Source organism: Cynocephalus volans, chromosome 4, assembly GCF_027409185.1.
Source record: "Cynocephalus volans isolate mCynVol1 chromosome 4, mCynVol1.pri, whole genome shotgun sequence".
NCBI classification, from domain to species: domain Eukaryota; kingdom Metazoa; phylum Chordata; class Mammalia; order Dermoptera; family Cynocephalidae; genus Cynocephalus; species Cynocephalus volans.
Window position 1 is genome coordinate 98,306,547 of NC_084463.1, and position 21,465 is coordinate 98,328,011.

Consider the following 21,465-nt stretch of genomic DNA (forward strand, 5'->3'; position numbering starts at 1 on the left):
CTAGCAGCAAACAGCTAAATAAACCAAATGCTATTTCATTCAAAAATCTTATTTACCTTGTCATAAAATTTTCCGTAACAATAAAATACACAGAAACAGTGACCAATTTTGATGTCATTAGATTCATCTAGACAGCCCCACTGTTTTGAAATGCTAAGAGTTCACAGAATATTCAAGAATAGTTTCTTAATTATTTTCTGGTGTTAAAAGCCTCAATTCATTTCCTCTGCTCCTTACAGATGAAAGAATTATACAAACACTCTACGACTCGGTTATTTCTTCTCTTAAAATAGGAGATGAAACTGAACCTTATTTCAGGAATGAGGCAGTTACAAAAGATAGGAAGAAAAAGAAAAGATACAACCTGCTGCATAATGTGGGTGATTGCCCCAGGGGAAGATGCTGGGATGGACTTCACCACCACCGAAGTCTGTGTTGCAGTCTGTGACTGAGCTACATGTTGGAGCAGGGTCCGCTGGGGCTGGGAGGGTTGTTGGGGCTGGGAGCGATGGCTGACTGAAAATAGAGGAGGTGATGATATTTCTTCAGAAATCACCACAGCATCTATAACCAGTAGTCATTTTATACAAATGCCTGTGTGCTTGTATCACAGAGAGAAAGTGTGGTATTGTGAACTAGGAGGTAGAAGACCAGAGCCTGCCCGTCTATCAGCTGTGTGACTCTAAGGAAGTTTCTTATCTTCTCTGAGACTCTGTTTCCTCATCTGTAAAATGGGAATAACAGAGCTATAATAAGGAAGAGATGTTAAGGAAAGTAAGGCAATACCAGTTCTTTATTCCCTTGGTCCCAGTTCCAAATGTAATACAAACATTAGAAACAGTCACTCCTTTATATAAAGTGACATTGTCTCACAGCCTACCAGTTCCTAAAAATGTAAGGGGTCAGGGTGATACTGCAGAAAGAGAATTGAACCAAAAGTCACACTTGGTTTCTGTCCCACTCTGCCACCAACCACTATGCAAATTTGAAGAGGTCACTTACCCTCTATTAACCTCTGAAACTTAGAGGTTTTTTTTTTTTTTTTTAATGGAATAATAAGAACTTGCTGTTTTTACCTATAAGAGGACCAAATGATGTAATGGATTGAAAAATGGTCCTTAAGCTGTAAAGTACTAAACAAATATAAGATTGACAAAAGAATACAACAATCTGTTCTCAAATGTCAAATGTACTTCATCTGACACAAATAGGTAAGAATGCAGTGTAGGAAAAATCCCCATTTCTTATTCTCTTGCTACAAAGATCCCATGGAGTGACTAAAACTATCCATCTACATAGGTGCCAATTTATCATCTTTTACCAGCCTCAATTTCAACTTTTAAACACTAAACAGTATAAACATTTGCCACTTCCAAATCTACAGAACTTTAAAAATGCTATAGTTCCTGGGAAACCAACCCTTTGAATCAGGAACAGATAGAGTAAAACCAATCTGTAAATTAACTAAAGATTCTGAAATTATAAAAACTCTCTTAATAATCCACAATTCTAATGTTCATATACCTTGATTTACAATTTCAAGTAGCACTGGTTCCATGCTTAGAAAAGTCATAGTGAGGTGTCCAAGAGTAAGATGATCACTACAGAAATCAATGTAAAAATGCCATTTACGTATTATAGGACAGAACTTTAAAACTATCCAGTGAAGTATAAATTAGCTTTATTTCTTTTTTAAGACACATTCTATCCATATCACAATGCAGTATTGCTATTGTTGCTATACATAAGCCTACAGATTAAATGATATTATAGGCAGCATCACCAGTATTCTTTTATAAATGTACTGCAGTAACTTACTGTATTTCACAGTATGCTTTACATGTACTTTTTAAATTATATGAATTAATAAAATCTTCCATATGTGCTCAACCAAACTGAAAAAAAAGAAGTCAGGATTTACATTACAACAGCCACTGAAATCATTTATAACATGATTGAGGAGGAGAAAAAACAAATTATAGTAATGTTAAAACTAAGCGAGCAAATTAATGAAGTTTTTTCAACGGAAACATCATCAGAAATGAATGACATTTGAAAAATAAAAAATTTCTGATGAAATTATCATATTATATGAAACATTTCTGCTGCCCATACTAATCTTCAAAATTATTACATTAAGTTTTTAAATTAAGAAATGAAATGGATTTAATAGATCAACTAAAACTATTTAAAAGTAATCCTCCTTCAAGATACTATAAATTTCTTCAGTAATTCCTCAAAGTTCAGGAAAGTTAGAGAAAACTAACACCTGCTTCAGAATAATACAAGGGGCCAGGGCCAAGCAGCTGGCTTTGAAGTCAAAGAAAATGCTCAACATAGCTGTGGGTACGATGGGTGGAGACTGTGGAAGGAGGTCACAGAGTGAACAATTTCAAAAATAACAGAAGTAACCTTAACTGGGCCATATAAACACCACAGAACAGGCCTTTACTTCTTTAAACAACTCTTTTTCCCCCCCAGTGTCAAATTTGCTCACTTCTCAGAAAGAATCCCACTATTCTGCAAAAGGAAAATCTCTCTCCCTTTAACTAAGTGGAGCTTACCTTTCCTCTACCAGATCAGAGTAGAGCGCATCCATTTAAGTGGCTTCCCCCAAAACAATCATGTTTTACCTTCAGTGATACTACAAATGGATGCACACCACTTACCTAGAAGGGGAAAAGCAACCTCTGTCCCCTCATCAGTGTGTTCTGCAAAGGATAAGTAAGGGAAGAAATCATAGGTCTTTCATCTATTTACCATTTGATAATCTAGTCTACCCCTACAGGTTAATACTGGGTTCCCCAACACACTGGCCTTTGCTTTAATTAGCTTTCTGCTAAATATCTCCAAAGAAAGATTCTAGATGGCTTTCCATAATCTTAACAGGATTTTTCTCTTTTGGCAATTTTAACTCATTAGTCTTAACAATATCTCCTAAAATGATACCAAAGAATTCCTTTTCCTCCATGGTATTTACATCCTTCAAATATTTGTAACTTTACATTCTCCTTTAATCACTGCTTAAGAAAACTTAAGACAGGAGTTCCCTACATATTGCCTTGTAAGTCATCTCTCCTAACCCCTTAATTATTCACATTACTACTCTCTGAACTATTTCAAATCTCAAGGTAATGAAGTGTCCAAAACAGAAAGCAGTATTCCAAGTGTGGTCTCACCAGAACATGAGAGAAAGAATCTATTATCATTCCTGCTTTACTTCTCCATACCTGCCATCCAAAAATCTCATTAGTGTTTTGCTCCCAGGCCACATTTTAAACAAATACATAATCTGCTCTCCAACAGAACTCCTATGAATTTTCAGAGTTTTAAGGATTTCCAATTTTTTTTTACATTAAAAAAAAGGTTGCATTTTATACCTTCTTTCTCCCTTAACCCACCTCCCCAAAACTAAAAAATCCAGATGCACAATAAATACTTATTCTTAGATATAAGATATTTTATCCTCTCCCTACAACTGTTGCCCTATAGTCACAGCTGTTACTTTTGACTGACTTGCAATTTTATATTACTTGAAAACTTTGAAACATCCTATTAATTTTTTTTCCCTAGACATTTAATACAGGATGATGTAAATTTGCTCTGAAAACAAACAGATGGGAGCTACAAATATAAAGAATATATTCTCCCCCAAACAACCATCCCATGAAATCCAGAAAGGTAGCTCTCCTATCCTTAATACTACATTTTAAGAGGACACCTACCAGTAGTGATGTATTCAGCAACTAGTTCTGACTCTACCACAGCAATTGATGGGCTCTCAGGAGAATGTCTCTTTTCCTGGGTCATCTGAATAGGCACTGCCATTTGACTCAAGTCAATAGTGGGTTGTCTTGGTTTAGATTCCAATTTTTCCTTTACTGCATAAAAAAGTCAGAGGAAAAGTTAACTTTTATTACAAACAAGTACCAAAACCACAGTTGTCCATGGGCACAATGAACCAAACTTCTGGGGGTGCCATACTGGCAGTGACTAAGGAGACAGTGAGTTGAAAAGAAAAAAGCAGACTTCTCCGTATGGCTGTATAGTGCACAACTTGTGTAACCATACCCAGTAGCCTGGTAAGAAGAATTTATATGCAATCACACTAAAATCCACTCCCTCCTCCCAACCCCCCATTATCTCTAGGCCAAATAACTGTGTGTTTTCCTTGTATACACTCCCCTTAGGGTATTTCCTTTACCCTTTGTCAAAGTAGTCCCTGGCAGTCATGAGTTCACCAACCTAAAACCAAAGGATGAATAGGCAGTACAAAGCATTATTTTCTTTAGGGCACATCTACTCAGAACAGCACAACACAGTGACCATTTTAATTCGATCTATTAAAAATTCAAGATATCTTCAAAGAAATGTTACAATATCCTCAATGACTCTTTTAAAATGAAAATTTTCTTTGTTAGGAAAAAATGGCCTCTCTGTTTCTGCAAAAATATCTGATTGAACAGTGTGGAATCAATAATGGTTTCTGTGAATAGACTTATTTTCTATCTTATTATCATTTTTTCTACAAAATCTATCATTCAAAGTTTGCACTTCTATAAGGCATTAACAGAAACTGCTGAGCATGTCAAAGACAAGGAGCTAATGAAATTCCTAAGGCCAAAAATAACACCAATAGATGGATTAACCAAAGACTTACATTAAATGCTAGTATTCTCTGTGTAGCATAGAGTGGAAGTTACAATAAACAGTAACCAGTAACTAAGTCCACTGAATGATCATGACACCAAGTACATAACGTAACAACATCAAAACAATCATTTAAACAAAGAAAGCAAAACAAAACAAACTGAATACAAAAGTTACCCCACAAGTAGAGAGGACATTGAACTAGGAATCAAAAGATGTGGAGTCGTACTTTGCCACTAACCAACTGGGTAACCTCTCTAGATCTCAATTTACTTATCCATAAAATAAAAGGCTTGAATGAGATATCGTAGCTAAGATCCCTTAAATACACTGACAATCTTTCACCTATTTTAACAGAAAAGTCAGTGTAACCTACACAGGTTTGTCCTAGAGTTTATCAGAGATATTTAGGAGCTAGAAATACTGACAGGATCTTATTACATGAGGATAGTTTTGCACGGAAGTTCAAGTGGCTAACCAAAGAAATAGATCTTTGTTTAAAAGAAATAAATCTCTGGTTATCAAAGAAATACACCTGAAAATAAAATTAAAACAAATTAGAATGTTAGCAAGGACCACAAATGGTGTTTTATGACCACAAAACTGTACTACCAATATCAAGGACGGCAGGGGCCCTTCAGGCTGCCTCCTGCTATTCATGAATACAATTGGCAACTGTGCTGCATCTCTCCTTATGCTTTAATAAGACTACTACTGTATGGTGGCAAGAGGCAACAGAACTGTCCATTATAAGACAGAGCTCTGCCATTTTTTTCTCCTTTCTACTGACTGCAGTCTATCTGTGCTTCAGTACTCCTGTGCACATCTTAATGAACTAACAAGTAAACAGACTATACCAATGATTATAAACAAGTCCAGAGGGGGGAAATGTGCTCAAATAATCGCAAAAAATATATAACAGTTGTAGTATTTTAGCACAACCCATCTCTAGAGAAAACATGCTTCATTCAATTGAGCATGTGAATTCATACCTGTTGTCTGTTGGAGTTCTAATAGAGCTTTGATTGTTGAAGTAGCTGATTGTGATTCACTGGATACATCCTGATAAATTATGGTGGGGCTAGTCTCCATTGCAATCTCATGTTCTGACCAATCCTGACGCCGGGAAGCAATTACATGAACTACAGGCTGGGAATCTGTTTTACATTAGTTAAAAAAAAACAAACCCTATAAACAAAGTTTCTCTTTAAAAAAAAAAAAGCAATTTGTTTTTTTGTTTTATCTTTGTATTTGCTGTAAACTTCATGCTTTATCTCCCCAAGAAGACTGTAAGCCCCCAGAGGGCATTATGTCTTACAATTCTGAATCTACATATTAATTCATTCATTGATTTTACAAACTGGACACCCATGTGTCAGGTGCTATATTTGGCACTGAAGATATAAAGGAGCTTGCAGAATAATCAGAGAACGATCAAGAAGCACACAATCTGGTTGGGGAGACGGACATGTAAAAAGACAAATTACAATTCAATGTGATAATCACTATATAAATAGGTGTGCATTTGTGTAGGTGGATGCCTGTTTGTGTATAGTAAGAACAAAATGCTGTAGAAGTCTTCTCTTCCCCAGTGCATGTGAAAATGTGTTCTGTATTACATCCTGAGCATTCAGTCAATGCTTAATGGGCAGCTGAATTACTGAAAGAAAATCCTGTCCACTACAGCAAGAAAAGATAGATGATATAGAAGCAGCAATGATTTAATAGGACAAGTTTAACTTTTGGAATTCAAAGTCTTGGGTTACGGCCCCACCTCCATCAATTATTTGCAAGTTGATTCTTTGGGTCTTAGTTTCACTATTTCTAAAATGGGAACAATAAAATTACCTCTCTATCTCACAGGATTCTGAAGATACAATAAAATGATATATGTAAATGAGCTTTATAAACTTTGAAGGACAATAGAAATGCTATTATTATTGTTGCTGTGGCCTTGAAGTTCTCACTTCTACGACTCTTCCTTGATTTCAAAATAAATTATAGCCTAATTCAAGGCTTATTATATTCATGCTATACAGGTACATATGTAAATACTAAGTGTGCATCATATCAAGCAACAAATTATTTATTGAGTTTTTCATCTATAAAATAAGCAGGTTGGATTAGATCTAAACTCCTTTATCCAAGACACCATGAAGGAGATTTCAGAGGATTTAAAGGCATGATCCCTATGCCTAAATTTAGATTATAATGGGGAAAACAAAATAAAGATATATGGCTTTGTATCTTGGGGTAAATATCACATGATTAAGGCAAATAAGACAAATATATAGAAAATAAGAGACTGCTTTAAATAGAGATGGTCAACAAAAGTATCACAGAAGAATGAAAAGAATTAAAGTAGCCCAATAAACAAGAATAAATATAACTAAAGTTCAACCCTCTATGAACCTTCTATTTTTGAAAGTTAAGAAGTTGTCTGAAAATGTTGGGGTGAGGGGAGCAACTTTTCAAACAGAACAGTTTCCCTGAAGAAAACAAAATCAATACACAATAGATTTAAAAATTTTAAATACCATTAACAAACTATATTTCCCCCCCAAAACACTGGGTATATTCTACTCATATATTCTATGCCATACTAGGGATGTATCATTTCCATTAAACTTCCTCCCCACAAAATACAGAAGACTGAAGGACACTATCCTGTAATACCAAATGCCATGTGAAGCATATAACAGTTTTCATTACTCATGTTAAATATGTACATACAATTTAAACCTGAGGACTAATTACATTAGGGAATTGTTCCTGTCATATAACTTAAGCTCCCAAACAAGAAATTCTCATGATGATACAGGCAAAAAATAACTTCGCAATCCAACTCTATGAGACACATTAAATATCCAGAAGAAGGCAGGGATTGCGTTTGTAGAGATAAAGTAGAAAGAGATAAGAAAAGGAAAACAAATTTCCACATAGGAGCACCTATCAGAGACTACCACCACAAACAACATCACCCCTAGGGATTAGATAGATTGCTCTTTCTGTCCTTACTGAGAAAGAGAAGCTGACCATCACAAAGTATCACTGCAGCAACTCCAGCAGCTGTGACACAAGATGAAGAGTGTGAACCTAAGTGAAAACCATTCCTTGAATCATTCTCCCCGCTTCTTTTGGCTTATGCTTAGACTTGGATAAATCTACGGCCTATCGAGTCTGATGTTAGGGTCAAAGAGTACAATGACTGGGATACCAGGAGACTGATCTCATCAGTACCATCTGCTTATGCAGTGTGCATCCATCTACACTTCCTTACCACTCTTGAGGATGGTGGCCTGTTGCCCCTAAGATGTCTTTCCCCACAGGTCATTGAACAAATATTTATTGGACACCTACTACATGTTAGGTACTAGAAATATATTCTTTAGTACTATATCCAAAAGCAGACGCAGACATCTCTCTATGAAAGAATATCTCCTATGTCTTTATTACAAAAGACCTACATCACACTTTCATAGAACCTTAAGACATCTCAATTAGAAGGGATCTTAAAGTGCATATGATGCTATCATCAATCCTACACTAAAATCTTCACAACAATATCTCCACCAGTCTGGGAACTATAACCCCAGAGAATTCACTACTTTCTAAGACAGTTTCCTTCCATTTCTGCACAGCTATGACAATTAGAAAGTTTTCTTACACTGAGTAGGAAAAGGTCTTCCTGTGACTTCTACCCAATGGTTCTAATGTCTGTCCATGTATCTATTCATAAAGACCAATTCTTTTCCCTCTTCCACATCACAGTCCTTAAGATAACTAACAACAGCTTCCATATCCCCCTAGCCTAACCCACCCCATCTTCTTTTCTTCATGCTAAACATGCTGTCTCTATCAAACATACTTCATACAGAATGATTCCTAGATGCCTTACTCACCTAAACCATCTCTTATAAACTAAACCTATATTCCTTCTATGATGTAATATATACCTTCCCTCTGAAGCACTGTCATAAAGCTCAAGGCCTTCACAGTATTTAATTGCCTAGACAGCACCACTCCAAATGTTCCACAGAACATTAGTTCCTCAAGATGTTCCACAAAAGAAGGGTTCCAGGGTCAAAAAAGTTGGGGAAAATTTTACATTACATATTCCACTCTTCATCATTCACAATACATATTAGCACATAACAGCTTCGAAAAGTTCTACAATAAGTTTGTTTTGCTTAACCTGGATTTATTCCCCATCCTCACTCTGGCCTACCAAGATCATGAAACTTCAGGAAAAATCATTCCAGAAACTGAGGTGTAACCTACTCAAAACAATATTAATGATGCATTTTTGTATTTGCCTCATGCCTTGCTCCATTTTAACTCCCTACCCTTGGTTTTATATTCTTGTTCTCCTCCATTTTACTTGATATAATCTTGTATTTAAACCATCTTAAAAATCTTTTGGAAATAAGACAAAATATCAATAAAGAAAGCTTCAAATTAAAAAAAAAAAATCTAGGACCCAGTAAGGCTAGCCCATTCCCAAGTGAGAAAGAGAAAAAAACAAACGAACAAACAAAAAGTACAAAATAAAGTGGTCAATGTTAATAGCTGGTAGAACAAAGTAATATTGGAGGCATAATGTAGAAGGAATGATGAACCCTCCCAGGATGATCAAGGAAGGTCTCACAACAGGGCGATGATGAAGGCCTCTATCCTAGTCTGTGAGGAGACGGTTCAGGGATAAAGCATGGGGCCTAAACTTCTCCTCCTTGGGAGTAGGGGATAGTAGGCGAAGTTTAGAAATCACAAGTGGAATCAAAGCATTCCCTTAGCATAAGACACCCTTATTCCATGACTTGTGTAGGGGAAATCACCAGAAAAAAGATCTGAATTCAAGAAAAATTTGATTCTTCCCTAGAGTAGAATGACAACTATTAAATGTACAAAGAATAATGGACTTTAGAAAGTCATCTATGGATGCTAAAACAAGTGGATAAATGTTTAATGAGGAACTTATTTACATAATCTCAAAGTAACTTCCCACAAATTACTATTAATTTCAAAGGGAAATATATTAACTTTATAGAGGAGAAAACTGGAAGACATCATCTTAATCAACTGATCAACGTAAACATCATCAATATTGAGATAAACTGATGACATGATATGTCTCCTGATAAGATAAAACTGAGGATATAACATCACATTGGTGGAATTCCTGCTGAATCTAATCATGAGGAAGCATCAGATAAAATCAACTGAAGAATACTGTACAAAGTAACTGACCTATACTCTTCAAAAATGTTAAGGTGAAGAAAAACAAAGAAAGGCTGAGAGACCAATCCAGGTTAAAGGAGAATAAAGAACCACGACAGTTAAATGCAGCTAAATGCAATGTTAGATCCTGAATTAGATGGTGGACAAGGGAAAAAACTATAAAGAACGTTACTGAACAATTGATGATATTTGAATATGGATTATAAATAATAGTATTATAACAACATTAAATTTTTGATTTTGATAATTGTATCTTAATTATAAAGAGAATAACCCTTAATATGGACCTACCAATGTAAGTATTTAGAGGTAAAGGAACATGATATCCACATCTTACTCTCAAATGGTTAAGAAATTAAAAAATTATACACACATCCAACGGGAAGTGGGGGGAGGGAGAATCAACAACAAAGCAAATAGGGAAAAATGAAAACAAGAAGTGGATCTAGGTAAAACTAGTGAACTCCTGGTAAAAAGGATACACAGGAGTTCTTTTTACTATTCTTGCAACTTTTCTGTAAACCTGAAATTACTGTACATCGAAAGTAAAAGTTACTAAGAAAAAGGATAAAATGGCTAAAAACGAGTAGCAATGCAATGAAAAAATGAACAGCTATGTAGCGTTCATATTCCAAGTAGGTATGCCCTCATATACTTTAAAAATAAGTATTATCTTAGACTGACTGAAACTTTAATACTTCTCTTTAAATGACAGCATATATATTCCCAGCCCTTGTATTTGTGAGAATGTACTGAGGAACTATACAAGGAAATGGGGGGAGGGACAAATGCAGATTATAAAAACTGGATTTATAGTTAATTATGTTAGATATGCCTTCTGAATTGTGAAAACTTTCTGTTACAGAACATTAAAAAAAGAAGCAATACACAATGATAGATACAGAATAAATAAAAATAGATGAAACCAAACTCTTTTCCCATTCTTAGAACGAAAACTGAAGATCCAACTAATGAAATGGCATGTTTGGGAAGTACTGATTGGCTCATAACTCCCTTCGGAAAAGACTAGTGATTTCAAAGGGTAACCTGAGACATGTATATACAGACATCTACTGCTCATGTCCCCCTTTCAGCACCAACTCATAAATAAGCTAAATATTTCTCCTGCCCTCTATGAAAATATTACTTGAAGACAAAAAGAGGCTAGTATTACTCAAAGAACTGCAAACTTAAAAATAAAAGAGGAAAAAGCAGCTGAGCTAATCTGTTGAACAAAGAGTGCAATCTGTAAATACCAAATGAGTAAGTCCAAAAGAAATCACAGGGAAAAAAAGCATCATTCCACTGTAACTAGCACATAAACTAGTTTATAATCAATATAGAATAAGTGAATCTTAGCAAACTGATTCAGAAAATATTACTATCATTAATAATTCTGCTGAAGAACCATCCACTTTCTAAAACGTGACACATTCTATTTATTAAAATCAACGTTTTCATTTATTTTTAATTGATGAGCTTTCAAAGACCATTTCAAATGCTACTTCCTTAATGAAGCTTTCTCACCCTCTCCTCACTGGAGTGTGAACTTTCAGCCTTTGGCATTTTTTTGCTTAATACTAATAAAATTCTTTTATTGGAATTGTATGTGTATTTTTTTTTTTTATACCTTATTCTAGATTTTAAGTTCCTGGAGTGGAACCTATATAGGGTCTAGCACAATGTTTAGTACATAGTATAAACTAATAAATAACTGTCAAATTGAACTAATGGAATAATCAGCAATGTGAACCATGTAAAACTAATCTGGGAAGACTCCACTGAAGAGTTAAAGTAATAATAAAATGTTTGCACAATATGAAGAATGTGTATTAGAAAAGTGAAGGTGCTAAGAAAGCACTCTAGAAAGAATAATGGGGAGGCAGGGAGAGGAAATGGAGTGATTTAAAAATAAGGAAAGATAAACAGCGTTTCTTAGATTCATCAGAGCCCATAAGCATAAATATACCACCTGACAATAAGGACAGTTAAGATAACTGAGAGACATGAGTACTAGATTTGTAGAAGGTCTCAAAGGTTATGATCATGAGTTTATTTCAAGACGCTTCCTAGAAGAAAAACAACATAATTAAAACAGCACTGAGGACAAAGAGCTTCCCTGCAGCGGAGTCTAGCTTCATACTCCAGTCCTTATAATTAGAAAAAGCATATAATTACCATCTGGAATACTTCTGAGAGTGAAAGGGAGTGGTATTAATAATTATGCCAGAACAACAGACATAAACTAGGACTTGTCCCATGCAAACTAGAATGCATGGTCATCCTACTTGCAGCCTACTTTATAGCCCATCTCTGGCCTCCTTGATTCTTTCTCAAGGTTCATCAACAACCATTTCAAAAGGTATGCTTACTTCCTTGTATAATTCTTCCCCCACTTATGCAAACCAAACAGGAAAAATATTAAAATTATCATCTGGGAATCACAGTTTTATCCAGTTTAACATTACATACTTGACAAAATCATCATCTAAAGTTTAACAATTATTTGATGAACATATGCCACACAGAAAAGAATGATAAGCTTTACCAAAAATAAAATTTCTGCTCACTGATTAAACATCAAACAAAAGAAAATAAAACTTTAAAAAACTGACAAATCAAAGCATCCAAGTTTGTTTTGAAATCCCTAGAAGCAACTTCTATTTTGGAACCAGGGCCCTCTGTCACCAGTACTTATATAAATCAGAAGTAAAATAGATCGTACCTTGGGAACTTTGGGAGGACTCCGTAGAAGAGGAACTACTATCTGTATAACTCTGTGGTTCATCTTTTCCTTCCTGAATAGATGAATTACCAGCCTCTGCTACCCTGGATGCTTGCTGTAATGTTTCTGTTACCAGCTGTCTTGTTTGTTCGCTAACAACTGTGGCTTGAAATGTCACTGGTTTGGGTTTAATAAGAACCTAGAAGAAAAGTAAAAATATATCCAGATGAAATTCTAGAGCACTATTTCAAATGCTAAACTTCTAGGTCATCAACTAATACTTTCCTGATATGGAAAACAGCATTCTGCACATTTATTATGCTTTGGGCATAGCATTATTCATCCAAGACTAATTCAATCTACAGACAAATTACAGTTAAGCCATGCATAATGTTTTAAGTAGTACATGCCAGACTGCAACATCCATGATTCTGACAAGAGCCTTTGCACCTGTTTTTTCTTGCCTATAATGACTTCAGGAGTCATTTTACAACCTGTAGGCTGTGTAGTAGTACGATAGTCACAAGCTAAGAATGGCAAAACAAAAAGATAAAAGGAGCCTAGATTCCCAACAGAGATTTTGAGCCACAATATCAGTCCAGGACTTCCTCCCTCTGAACTTTTATTAACATAATAAAATAAAACCCTAATTTGTTTAAGCCTCTGTTCTTCAAATTTCTTTTTATTAGAAACCAAATGAGATTCCTGACACACCTACACAAAGTAAATATGCTTGAGACCTAAGTAATCTTTGAAGAAACTCCCAGAGGAATGCTAATTTAGACAACTATCAAAGCAACATGGAATGTGTGATGGATCAACTCCTAGCAAGAGTCAAAACCACAGACAATTGAAAAAAGTGAAATGGGAGAAAATTTGCAAATTAGACTTTATTCTGCTTTAAAATGTGGACTCTAGGAGTTGACTTCAATTGGGTCCATGGAATAAAAATGTAAACTCACCACGATTACTTTTATTTTTACCATATATAAGATTCTAAAACTTTTCAGACTCTATTAAGTCACCCGTTTCTAAGAGTTCAAGAATGAAAATATGGTTTATATTATGCCTTAGATGATGGAGCAAATGAAGTTATGGTTGAACTCAATAGGCAATGTGGATTTAACCACAAAACAAATCGCAAAACTTATTTTTCTATATATGTAAACTATCTGCTTACAATCTGAGGGAACAGATTCTAAAAGCAAAATTATTAATTTACAGGTAAATTAATACCTTTCACACAGCTTCTAGGATAGCATTTCTCAGCCAAAGCTGATACTGTTTCCTTTGAGATTTCCGGAAAAGCAGTTAGTTCCCACAGTAGTCTAGCAACATAAGATTAAATTCTGAGCCTCAAAATCCTAGGCAAATTTTCAGAAAAGTTCCCTTATCTTGACTGAAAAATGAACAGATCTCTAGCTTCTTCATTATGCTGGGTTCAAGTACAGCAAATTTTATTTTACAAGAGTGTTTTTGAAGGCCATGCTAACTTATAAAAAGTAAATACTTTTCTCTGAGAGATTCTGAATAACTACCATCTTCCCTCAACCATCCACCCCTTGAATCACAATATACACCTTCAGCAAATTTATTCCACAGGTATTCTTTCCCTCAACCTTTGTTCACAGCATGACATAAATATTTAAATATTTAACAAAAGTAATGAAGAGAAAAAAACAGGTTTTGAGAACAGATGAATAATTATACACATTCAGTCATAATTTTTAATAATCTTATTTTTTTAATATTATTGATCTTTTCCTTCAAATTTCTATTTGGAAATTTTAGGAATTTAAAATATACAAGGGCCAAGAAAAATCACCATATCTTATAGCATACCTGTGTTTTCCCTTGCTGACCATAAACAATTTTTGTTGGGATGATTTTAGCTGCTGGTTGAACTGTGGAACCTATTCCTTTTGGCTGAGTTACAATCATTTTGGTGATGGGTCTTGTAGCAGTGATGATAGCTGGCTTTGCTCCTGTTGGCACTGTCTGAATAGTCTTTTCTCCCTAAATTGAAGTCAGTGATTATATGAGAGACTTATATGTATTTAAATTATAAAAATCATTCTCTTACTAAAAAAAATCATAGAAAGTTTTTACCGGGATGACGGAAAAAAGATTTTACCGAGATGACTTTATATAACAAAGTACAATGTTTCTAGATGATCAAAAGTCCCAATCTTAGTTGAAATGATCTTAGAAGTCATCTGAACAACCTTCTATAGAAAGAATGAATTAATGATTTCCTGATGAGTGAATTTTAAAAAATTACTTCATGTAAAAATACTTATTACACTGCCCCATTCATAGAATACATATACTAAAATAGAGTCAGAAAATTTTGGCAGAATATATACTAAAATGTTAACAATGGTTATCTGTGAGAGTTGGGATTACAAATCTCACCTCCCACATTCATCTTTATTTTTAATTTATCTGAAATGAATATTCATGTAACAAAAAAAAATTACTGTGCAATGTATCAGTAGGTAAATGTATATGTATACAATAAACTCCCTAACTTCCACATATATGAATTTGTAAGAATATACAGTAGAACGTCTATGTGAAAAAATATGGGCAAGAAATGAAATCAACAGGGATATTAATATTCTTTCTAAGGTTATGTAGGAAAAAAGAAAGGAAAAACAGAGCATTTCCCATGGTTTACTATTAGTATGTTACAAATATCACTTTAGCCTATTAACTAGAGAACTTAAGCCCATTAACTTTTCACCATTTTCTGCATTTTCATCTGCTTTATTTAGTAGCATTTTCTTGTCATGCATGGACTCAACATCTTTTTACTTGAACTTAAATTAAGCTTAAATACTAAATTATTAAATTTTACTAAATAATTAAAATTTAAAAAATTAAAATCCATAAAATTAAAAAGGAAATGAAAGGATCTGAGAATTTTCACTTCATAAGTCTTTCTTAATTTTTAGCTATCATTATTAAATGTGTGGCCATCTAAAGTTAGCAGGCAGTAAAAACGAAATACCCAGGTGAGCTGGCTAAAAAGCACTCTGTGAATTTAGAACTAAATGTGATTATACAAATCGTATGTTTAACTATCTGCTGTAATTATCTAAGAAAAACATGAAGTGTCTGCTAATTGTGTGATTACTTATTTCAACATACACATATCCTTCACAGCAGCATTTCTGGAAAGAGCTTTAGTTATTTGCCAAGAGCCAATAGTTTGCAGGTGCGCATGCTATCTATTAAATAGCTCGATGGGCCCCGTCCACTTATAAGGACCCATTCAAAGCCAAACAAAAACAACTAGCAGGCTGTTTTTTTAAAACAGTTCTGGTGTGTGTTGTGGGCATGCACAAGTGAGCAAGTGATGAGTACAGGTGCATGTGCCTATGTGGTGAGGAATACATTGATCTGCTTGTTTTACTAGCACTGTGTGTCAAATTGTTGCTATCAGATATATCTAACAGCTATGATTCACACATGACTCTTAGATCTCAGTGACCATAGAACCTAGAATATATGGCAGCATCCCCTCTTACATGTCAAGTTCTATGAAATTGCAAACCACACTATAAAGGGTTCTGAAAATCTAAATGCTAGTTCCAGCTTTACTTTTGGCTTACTAAGTGAATTTGGGCTAGAAATAATCTGTTTTTCCACATGTTGAAAGACTCAACACTGTAAAGACTGCCTAAGAAGCTTTTATGAAGTATGGCATTCCATTTTTTAGTGAAGTCAGGCAAGGCACCACCACCAAGCAGTTAAGTACCAAGAACAATAACAAAAGAAGACAAACAATGATTGCAGACTTCCTATGTGCCAGGCACTGTTCTAAGCATTTTCAAAACAGCTACCAGTTACTGAACAACCTCACTGGTAGAGATCATCATCCCCAATGCACAAATGAAAAAATTAGGATTACAGAGCTTGAATGAGTCACCCAAAGTCAAACAACTACAATACTGAGAGACAAAGCCCAGGTTTGTATAACTCCGAATCTCTTAACCTCTTCACAACTACCTGCAGAACTATAAATAAATGTTACTTATTTAATTTTTTTTGCTAGCTAAAAGAGGAAAAACAAACAAACAAATGTAACAAAGCCCCATCAATTAATTTAGTCTTAATCCCTAATATTTCTCTTTATCCAGCCTAGGCCAAATACTAGACCAATATCTATTAGCCATAAACAGGAATAAAATTGTGCTCCAACAGAAATCCCCCTACAGTTAAACCACTGAAATTCTCCATCTGGACCATACGAAGCATCTAAGTCATGGTCATAAGCAATCTAGTTACAAGCAACTATAAGCAACATGTTTTAGAAATTACTGTGAAAAATAACATCAGTTGGTGGTACTTTAACAGTTACTATATCACAGTAGTGGTAAATCAAGCCATTCTGGCCATCGTGGGGTTCTAAAGTCCTTGGGCAAATATTTGTATAGCTGGTCTTTAAAATTCTCAATGGATTGCTGAGTCTGAAGTTCAAGCTCTTACTTACTCCAGCATTTAGCAATGTTGTGACAACATTTTTGCCTGGGAGGCCTTGAATGGTCGTTCCTTTTCCTGTAGTCTTTTGCACAACAATCACATTGGGCTTGGAAGTCATTGGGATTGTAGTGATTTTGGTAGTCGTTCCTTAGAGAAGGGGGAAGAAAAGGAGGCCTGAGTTAAGGACTAGCAATATTTGGTTATTTCTATTTATGTTGTACACAATTAATACATGTAGTTAATGTCATCCCTAGATGACGTGAAGGCTGTCATGAGGATGAAAATGAAGATTTGAGACAGTAAGTTATAAATTATCCCAGAATGAAAGAATATTAAGAATTGACTTTAAATCCAGTCATCTTTTTAGAATCTGAGGACCTACACACCAAACTGAGAATTTAAAAACATCACTATCAATGTCTCCAACATTGCTTTCTTGACTAGTTAAATAAAACAAGTGAGAACCTCTTTTCCATGACATATACTGTATTTCCCTCAAACCCAGTTTTACATCTATATGACTAATGTGATGGGAAAACTCTTTGGGGGAAAAAAAAAAGAGGTAAATACTTACCAAAATTCATACAACACTAGACTCTAGAAAAAATTTATGAAAAGAAATAAGCCATGTATTTTTGTGTGATTAAAAAGGACAAAGTATACAATGACACACAGACCAGGTCACAGATTCAATATGTGCTTTTGTACTCTGCAGCACTCTGGAGAATGTGAGGATGAAATTCTAATTTATATATTTATATATGTAAATTTATATTTTCAATTATTAAGTTCTACTTAATACGTCTATATCTACTGATCCAAACATAATATTATCATGACCTTTCCCCCACATCCTTCCATAACCTGCTCTTCTTCTACCTATCAAATCTATCTACCTGTCTATCAAATTTATGCTCCACACTCTTCTAATTGTCCAACTTGGAAATCCTGGTGCAAATCTTTGATTAATGCCTTGTCTTAACTCCCTGTTCCTCCCAACAAAATGAAAGTCCCTTGAGCTCCACACTGTACCTTTTTTATGTCACTGATTCCTCAGTGCTTAGCAAAGTGGATGGCAACTACTGAGGTTGTTCAGTGAGCATGTGAATGAACACAATTTGTCACCAACATATATCTTCTTTCAAAATGTTATCAATGCCATCTCAGTAGCCTCATTTTCTTTGGCTTCCCAGAGTCTCCCTATTTCAAATTTCTCTATCATCAAATAGCTCTAGTGCTACCTGTCATATCAAACATCCTAAAAAAACTAATTTTATCATGTCAAAAACCTGGAAAAACATGTCAGACTGGTTAAAAACCTCCCTAATCCTTATTGTATCTAGTTCCAACTTCCCCTCTTGTGTTTCAAAATTCTAATCCACCAATTTGATCTTATTAGCTCCTACTCCACAGTACACACCATAAACTCTAGTCTAATAAGTAACTTCTTCATTATGGCTTCTTATTACCTACAACACAAAGCCCAAACTTCTCTGCCTAGCTTTCCAGGTTCTGTCAGACTTTAATTTTCAGGACTATCCAACATACCATCTCTCCTTCAGTGTGTTGGTTTCCTCACTGGCTGTTGAGCATACCACTTCCAATGTTACTTTTGCTCCTGTAATTTCTTCTGTCATGTTCTTTATTTATAGGCCTATATATTATTTATCAAATTACTAAGCACAGAATAGGTAGGTACTCAATAAAAACATGACTAATATATTCTCAAAATGAAAAATTAAACAAATTTTATTTTCCACTGGAAAACCTTAGCATTCCTTACTAGAGTTTTAGAAATAAGACTGCACTAAGAATAAGAATATTCTAGTTATATGATAATTTTGGCAATATTGTTATAAAAATATCTTTATATACTTGCCAGTATCAATGTCTCATCAGTCCAAGGTAACATACTCAGAGGTTACATAAAAAGAATTTTATTTTTGGATTAGCTTCACAACTGTTTTTCCCTTCACCTGTAGATTCTGAATAGTGTGAACTGTTAAGGGCCACAAAAACCAAGCTGCCCATATTCACTTATACCAACTTTAATTCTTAATTAACTCCAATACCTCATATATGATAGACTGTGTAGACCTCTTTTGACACTGCAACCTCACCAAAAATTTGATTAATAAAGTGTTTTTAGAAAGTAAGAATTAAAAACTGTCTCAAGGAAATGTAAACCAAACTCTACACCAAAACAGAAGAACCACTTCCTGCCAAAACTTCCTCAACGAGTGAATTACATTTATATCTACTAAAATGTCTAACCCCCTCCATTACAGAGGCATATCAATTTATAAGACAGTTGCAAATCAAGTCTGTAGCTTAACAAATTGGGGGAGAAGGAGGGAAGAATGTTAGACAATAGAGGAAAATAGAATAGCATAGGAAAAACAAGTACAACATTGTATTAAAATAGAATATAATGTATGCCTAGAATTATCAATTATAATGTCTGAAACTCCACTGAGCGTGTTTCTATATCTGAAGGGATACCTATGTTGTATGAAGAAAGAAGTATTACTCATTCAAAAAAAAAAGAGTCCATGCTTTCACAGAAGTAAGTCTACAGTTCTCATGTTACAACAGAATGTACACCAGTTCATTTGTTTAGCATTCTTTAGGGCACAGAATGAAACTCATGTACATGCCTCTGTATCACAATACCTAGCATAGTATCTGACTCATAGCATATCAGAGAATCTATATAGAGTCTTTACTTATCAAGTCAAGACACAATAGGTGCAAATAACCATGAATCACATTTTGCTCATAACAGGCTACAATATTAATACATTCCAGGGATTCTTTATTTTTAAAAAAGATGCCTGTAAAAGTTTGAGCACTACGATAGGTAGACTTAAAGAACAAGTTCATTGGCTCAAACTTTACTATCTACAGATTCTTAAATCACTCTGACAATCTTTGCTTCTTGGGTAACGCTTATGCTGCTTTGCTCAAAGAATGAGTGAATGAATGAATAAAAAAGTGTATAAACAAACAATAGCTACTTGCCTGGACAATGCACTAAAGATCAAGAGAATTAAAGTCTTGGCATTGTCGCAGGTTCTCATAACGCCCTTGAATCACGATAATGAGTTTATCTCTGAAGGATCCAATATTCTGCATAAAATGGGTATGATTCTTCAACCACCAACCCTTAACAAAGCTCACAAAAAACTCACAAATCTGATCATTATCTCGTATAAACATATATAAATAAATAATTGGCTCTATAAGATATGAGTTAAATAACTGTAAAGATAGTCGTGGTTTCCATTTAATTGCTTATTCTAATTTTTTTTTAAAACTTGATCTTGCTAGAAAATACTTTGGAAGCATTAACTTGCCTTTTAGGATACTAAACAAAGGAAGTAAGAACTTCCCCCACCCAAAAAATCAAGATAAAAAAGGGGGAAAAAAAAGAACTTCACAAAATAATTTATGTTCATCACAGGATTATTTACAACAAAAAGAAAAAGAAAATGGTTAAACTATGGTACATCATATGAGGGAATGTTATGTAGCCACTGAGGGGATGCCAAAATACATTTACTAGCCTGGGAAAATAATCAGCATTATTATATGAAACAAAAATAAAAACTATATTAGATACCAATTTAATTTTTTAAATATACATATATATACACAAACACATTTATACAAACAAATGAATAGAAAAAGGAATAAAAAGAAATATACCTAAATTTAACACATTTCTATGAATGGTAAAAATTATGTTTTTAATTTTCTTTATACTTTTCTGTATTTTCCAAATTCTCCCACAATGAGAAGGAAATTGTCATTTAAAAAAAAAAAAAAAAAGCCTTCTATTCTTACAGCTAGATGTTTGAGTATACTTTAAGAAAAGTATTTTGTTTTTTGTTTGGGAGAAAGGATACCCTAGAACTCAGCATCTGCTCATGGAAGAAGGCAGAAAACTGTCTAAAATCATTCAACCAAATAAAAATGAACAAAAGAAAGAAAGAAAAAAGACATAAAATAAAATCATTCAACCAGGCTTACCAGTTTACTATGAATAGACAATAAAGGATTAAAAAACTACTAATAAACTAACCTATAATCCCAATATCAGGGACCAACAGGATTATAAAATAACAGAACTGTCTTTATAGTGATATGTAACATAAGGATTAGTTTACAGCAAACAGGAATGAGAGAAGTTCTTTGGCATAAAAGTGTCAAACAGTGAAACAGAGGCAGAAACATAATGAGCTCCATGCAATGAGTAAAGTTGTTTCAGCTATATGCCAAATATATCCTATAGTGCTAGAAAAGCTTAAGAAGTCTTCTCACAAATACCCATGCACTTGAAATAGCAACTAACCATGAGTGTT

General features: G+C 34.3%; 1 protein-coding gene across 12 annotated transcripts in view; it reads right to left on the reverse strand.

The window, feature by feature from the left end:
• EMSY (EMSY transcriptional repressor, BRCA2 interacting) overlaps positions 1 to 21,465 on the reverse strand; it is an 83,901-nt gene that overhangs the window by 9,125 nt on the left and 53,311 nt on the right. For 7 of the 12 annotated variants that reach the window (XM_063094007.1, XM_063093995.1, XM_063094000.1 and 4 more), the window contains 7 exons: positions 17,112 to 17,248; positions 14,456 to 14,629; positions 12,614 to 12,812; positions 5,643 to 5,807; positions 3,726 to 3,881; positions 2,670 to 2,711; positions 365 to 516 (listed from right to left, as the gene is read on the reverse strand). In XM_063094007.1, coding sequence (XP_062950077.1) covers positions 365 to 516; positions 2,670 to 2,711; positions 3,726 to 3,881; positions 5,643 to 5,807; positions 12,614 to 12,812; positions 14,456 to 14,629; positions 17,112 to 17,248 — 1,025 coding nt within the window. The remainder of the gene's footprint in view (positions 1 to 364; positions 517 to 2,669; positions 2,712 to 3,725; positions 3,882 to 5,642; positions 5,808 to 12,613; positions 12,813 to 14,455; positions 14,630 to 17,111; positions 17,249 to 21,465) is intronic. The other 5 variants (XM_063094006.1, XM_063094004.1, XM_063093998.1 and 2 more) reach the window with 3 other exon arrangements.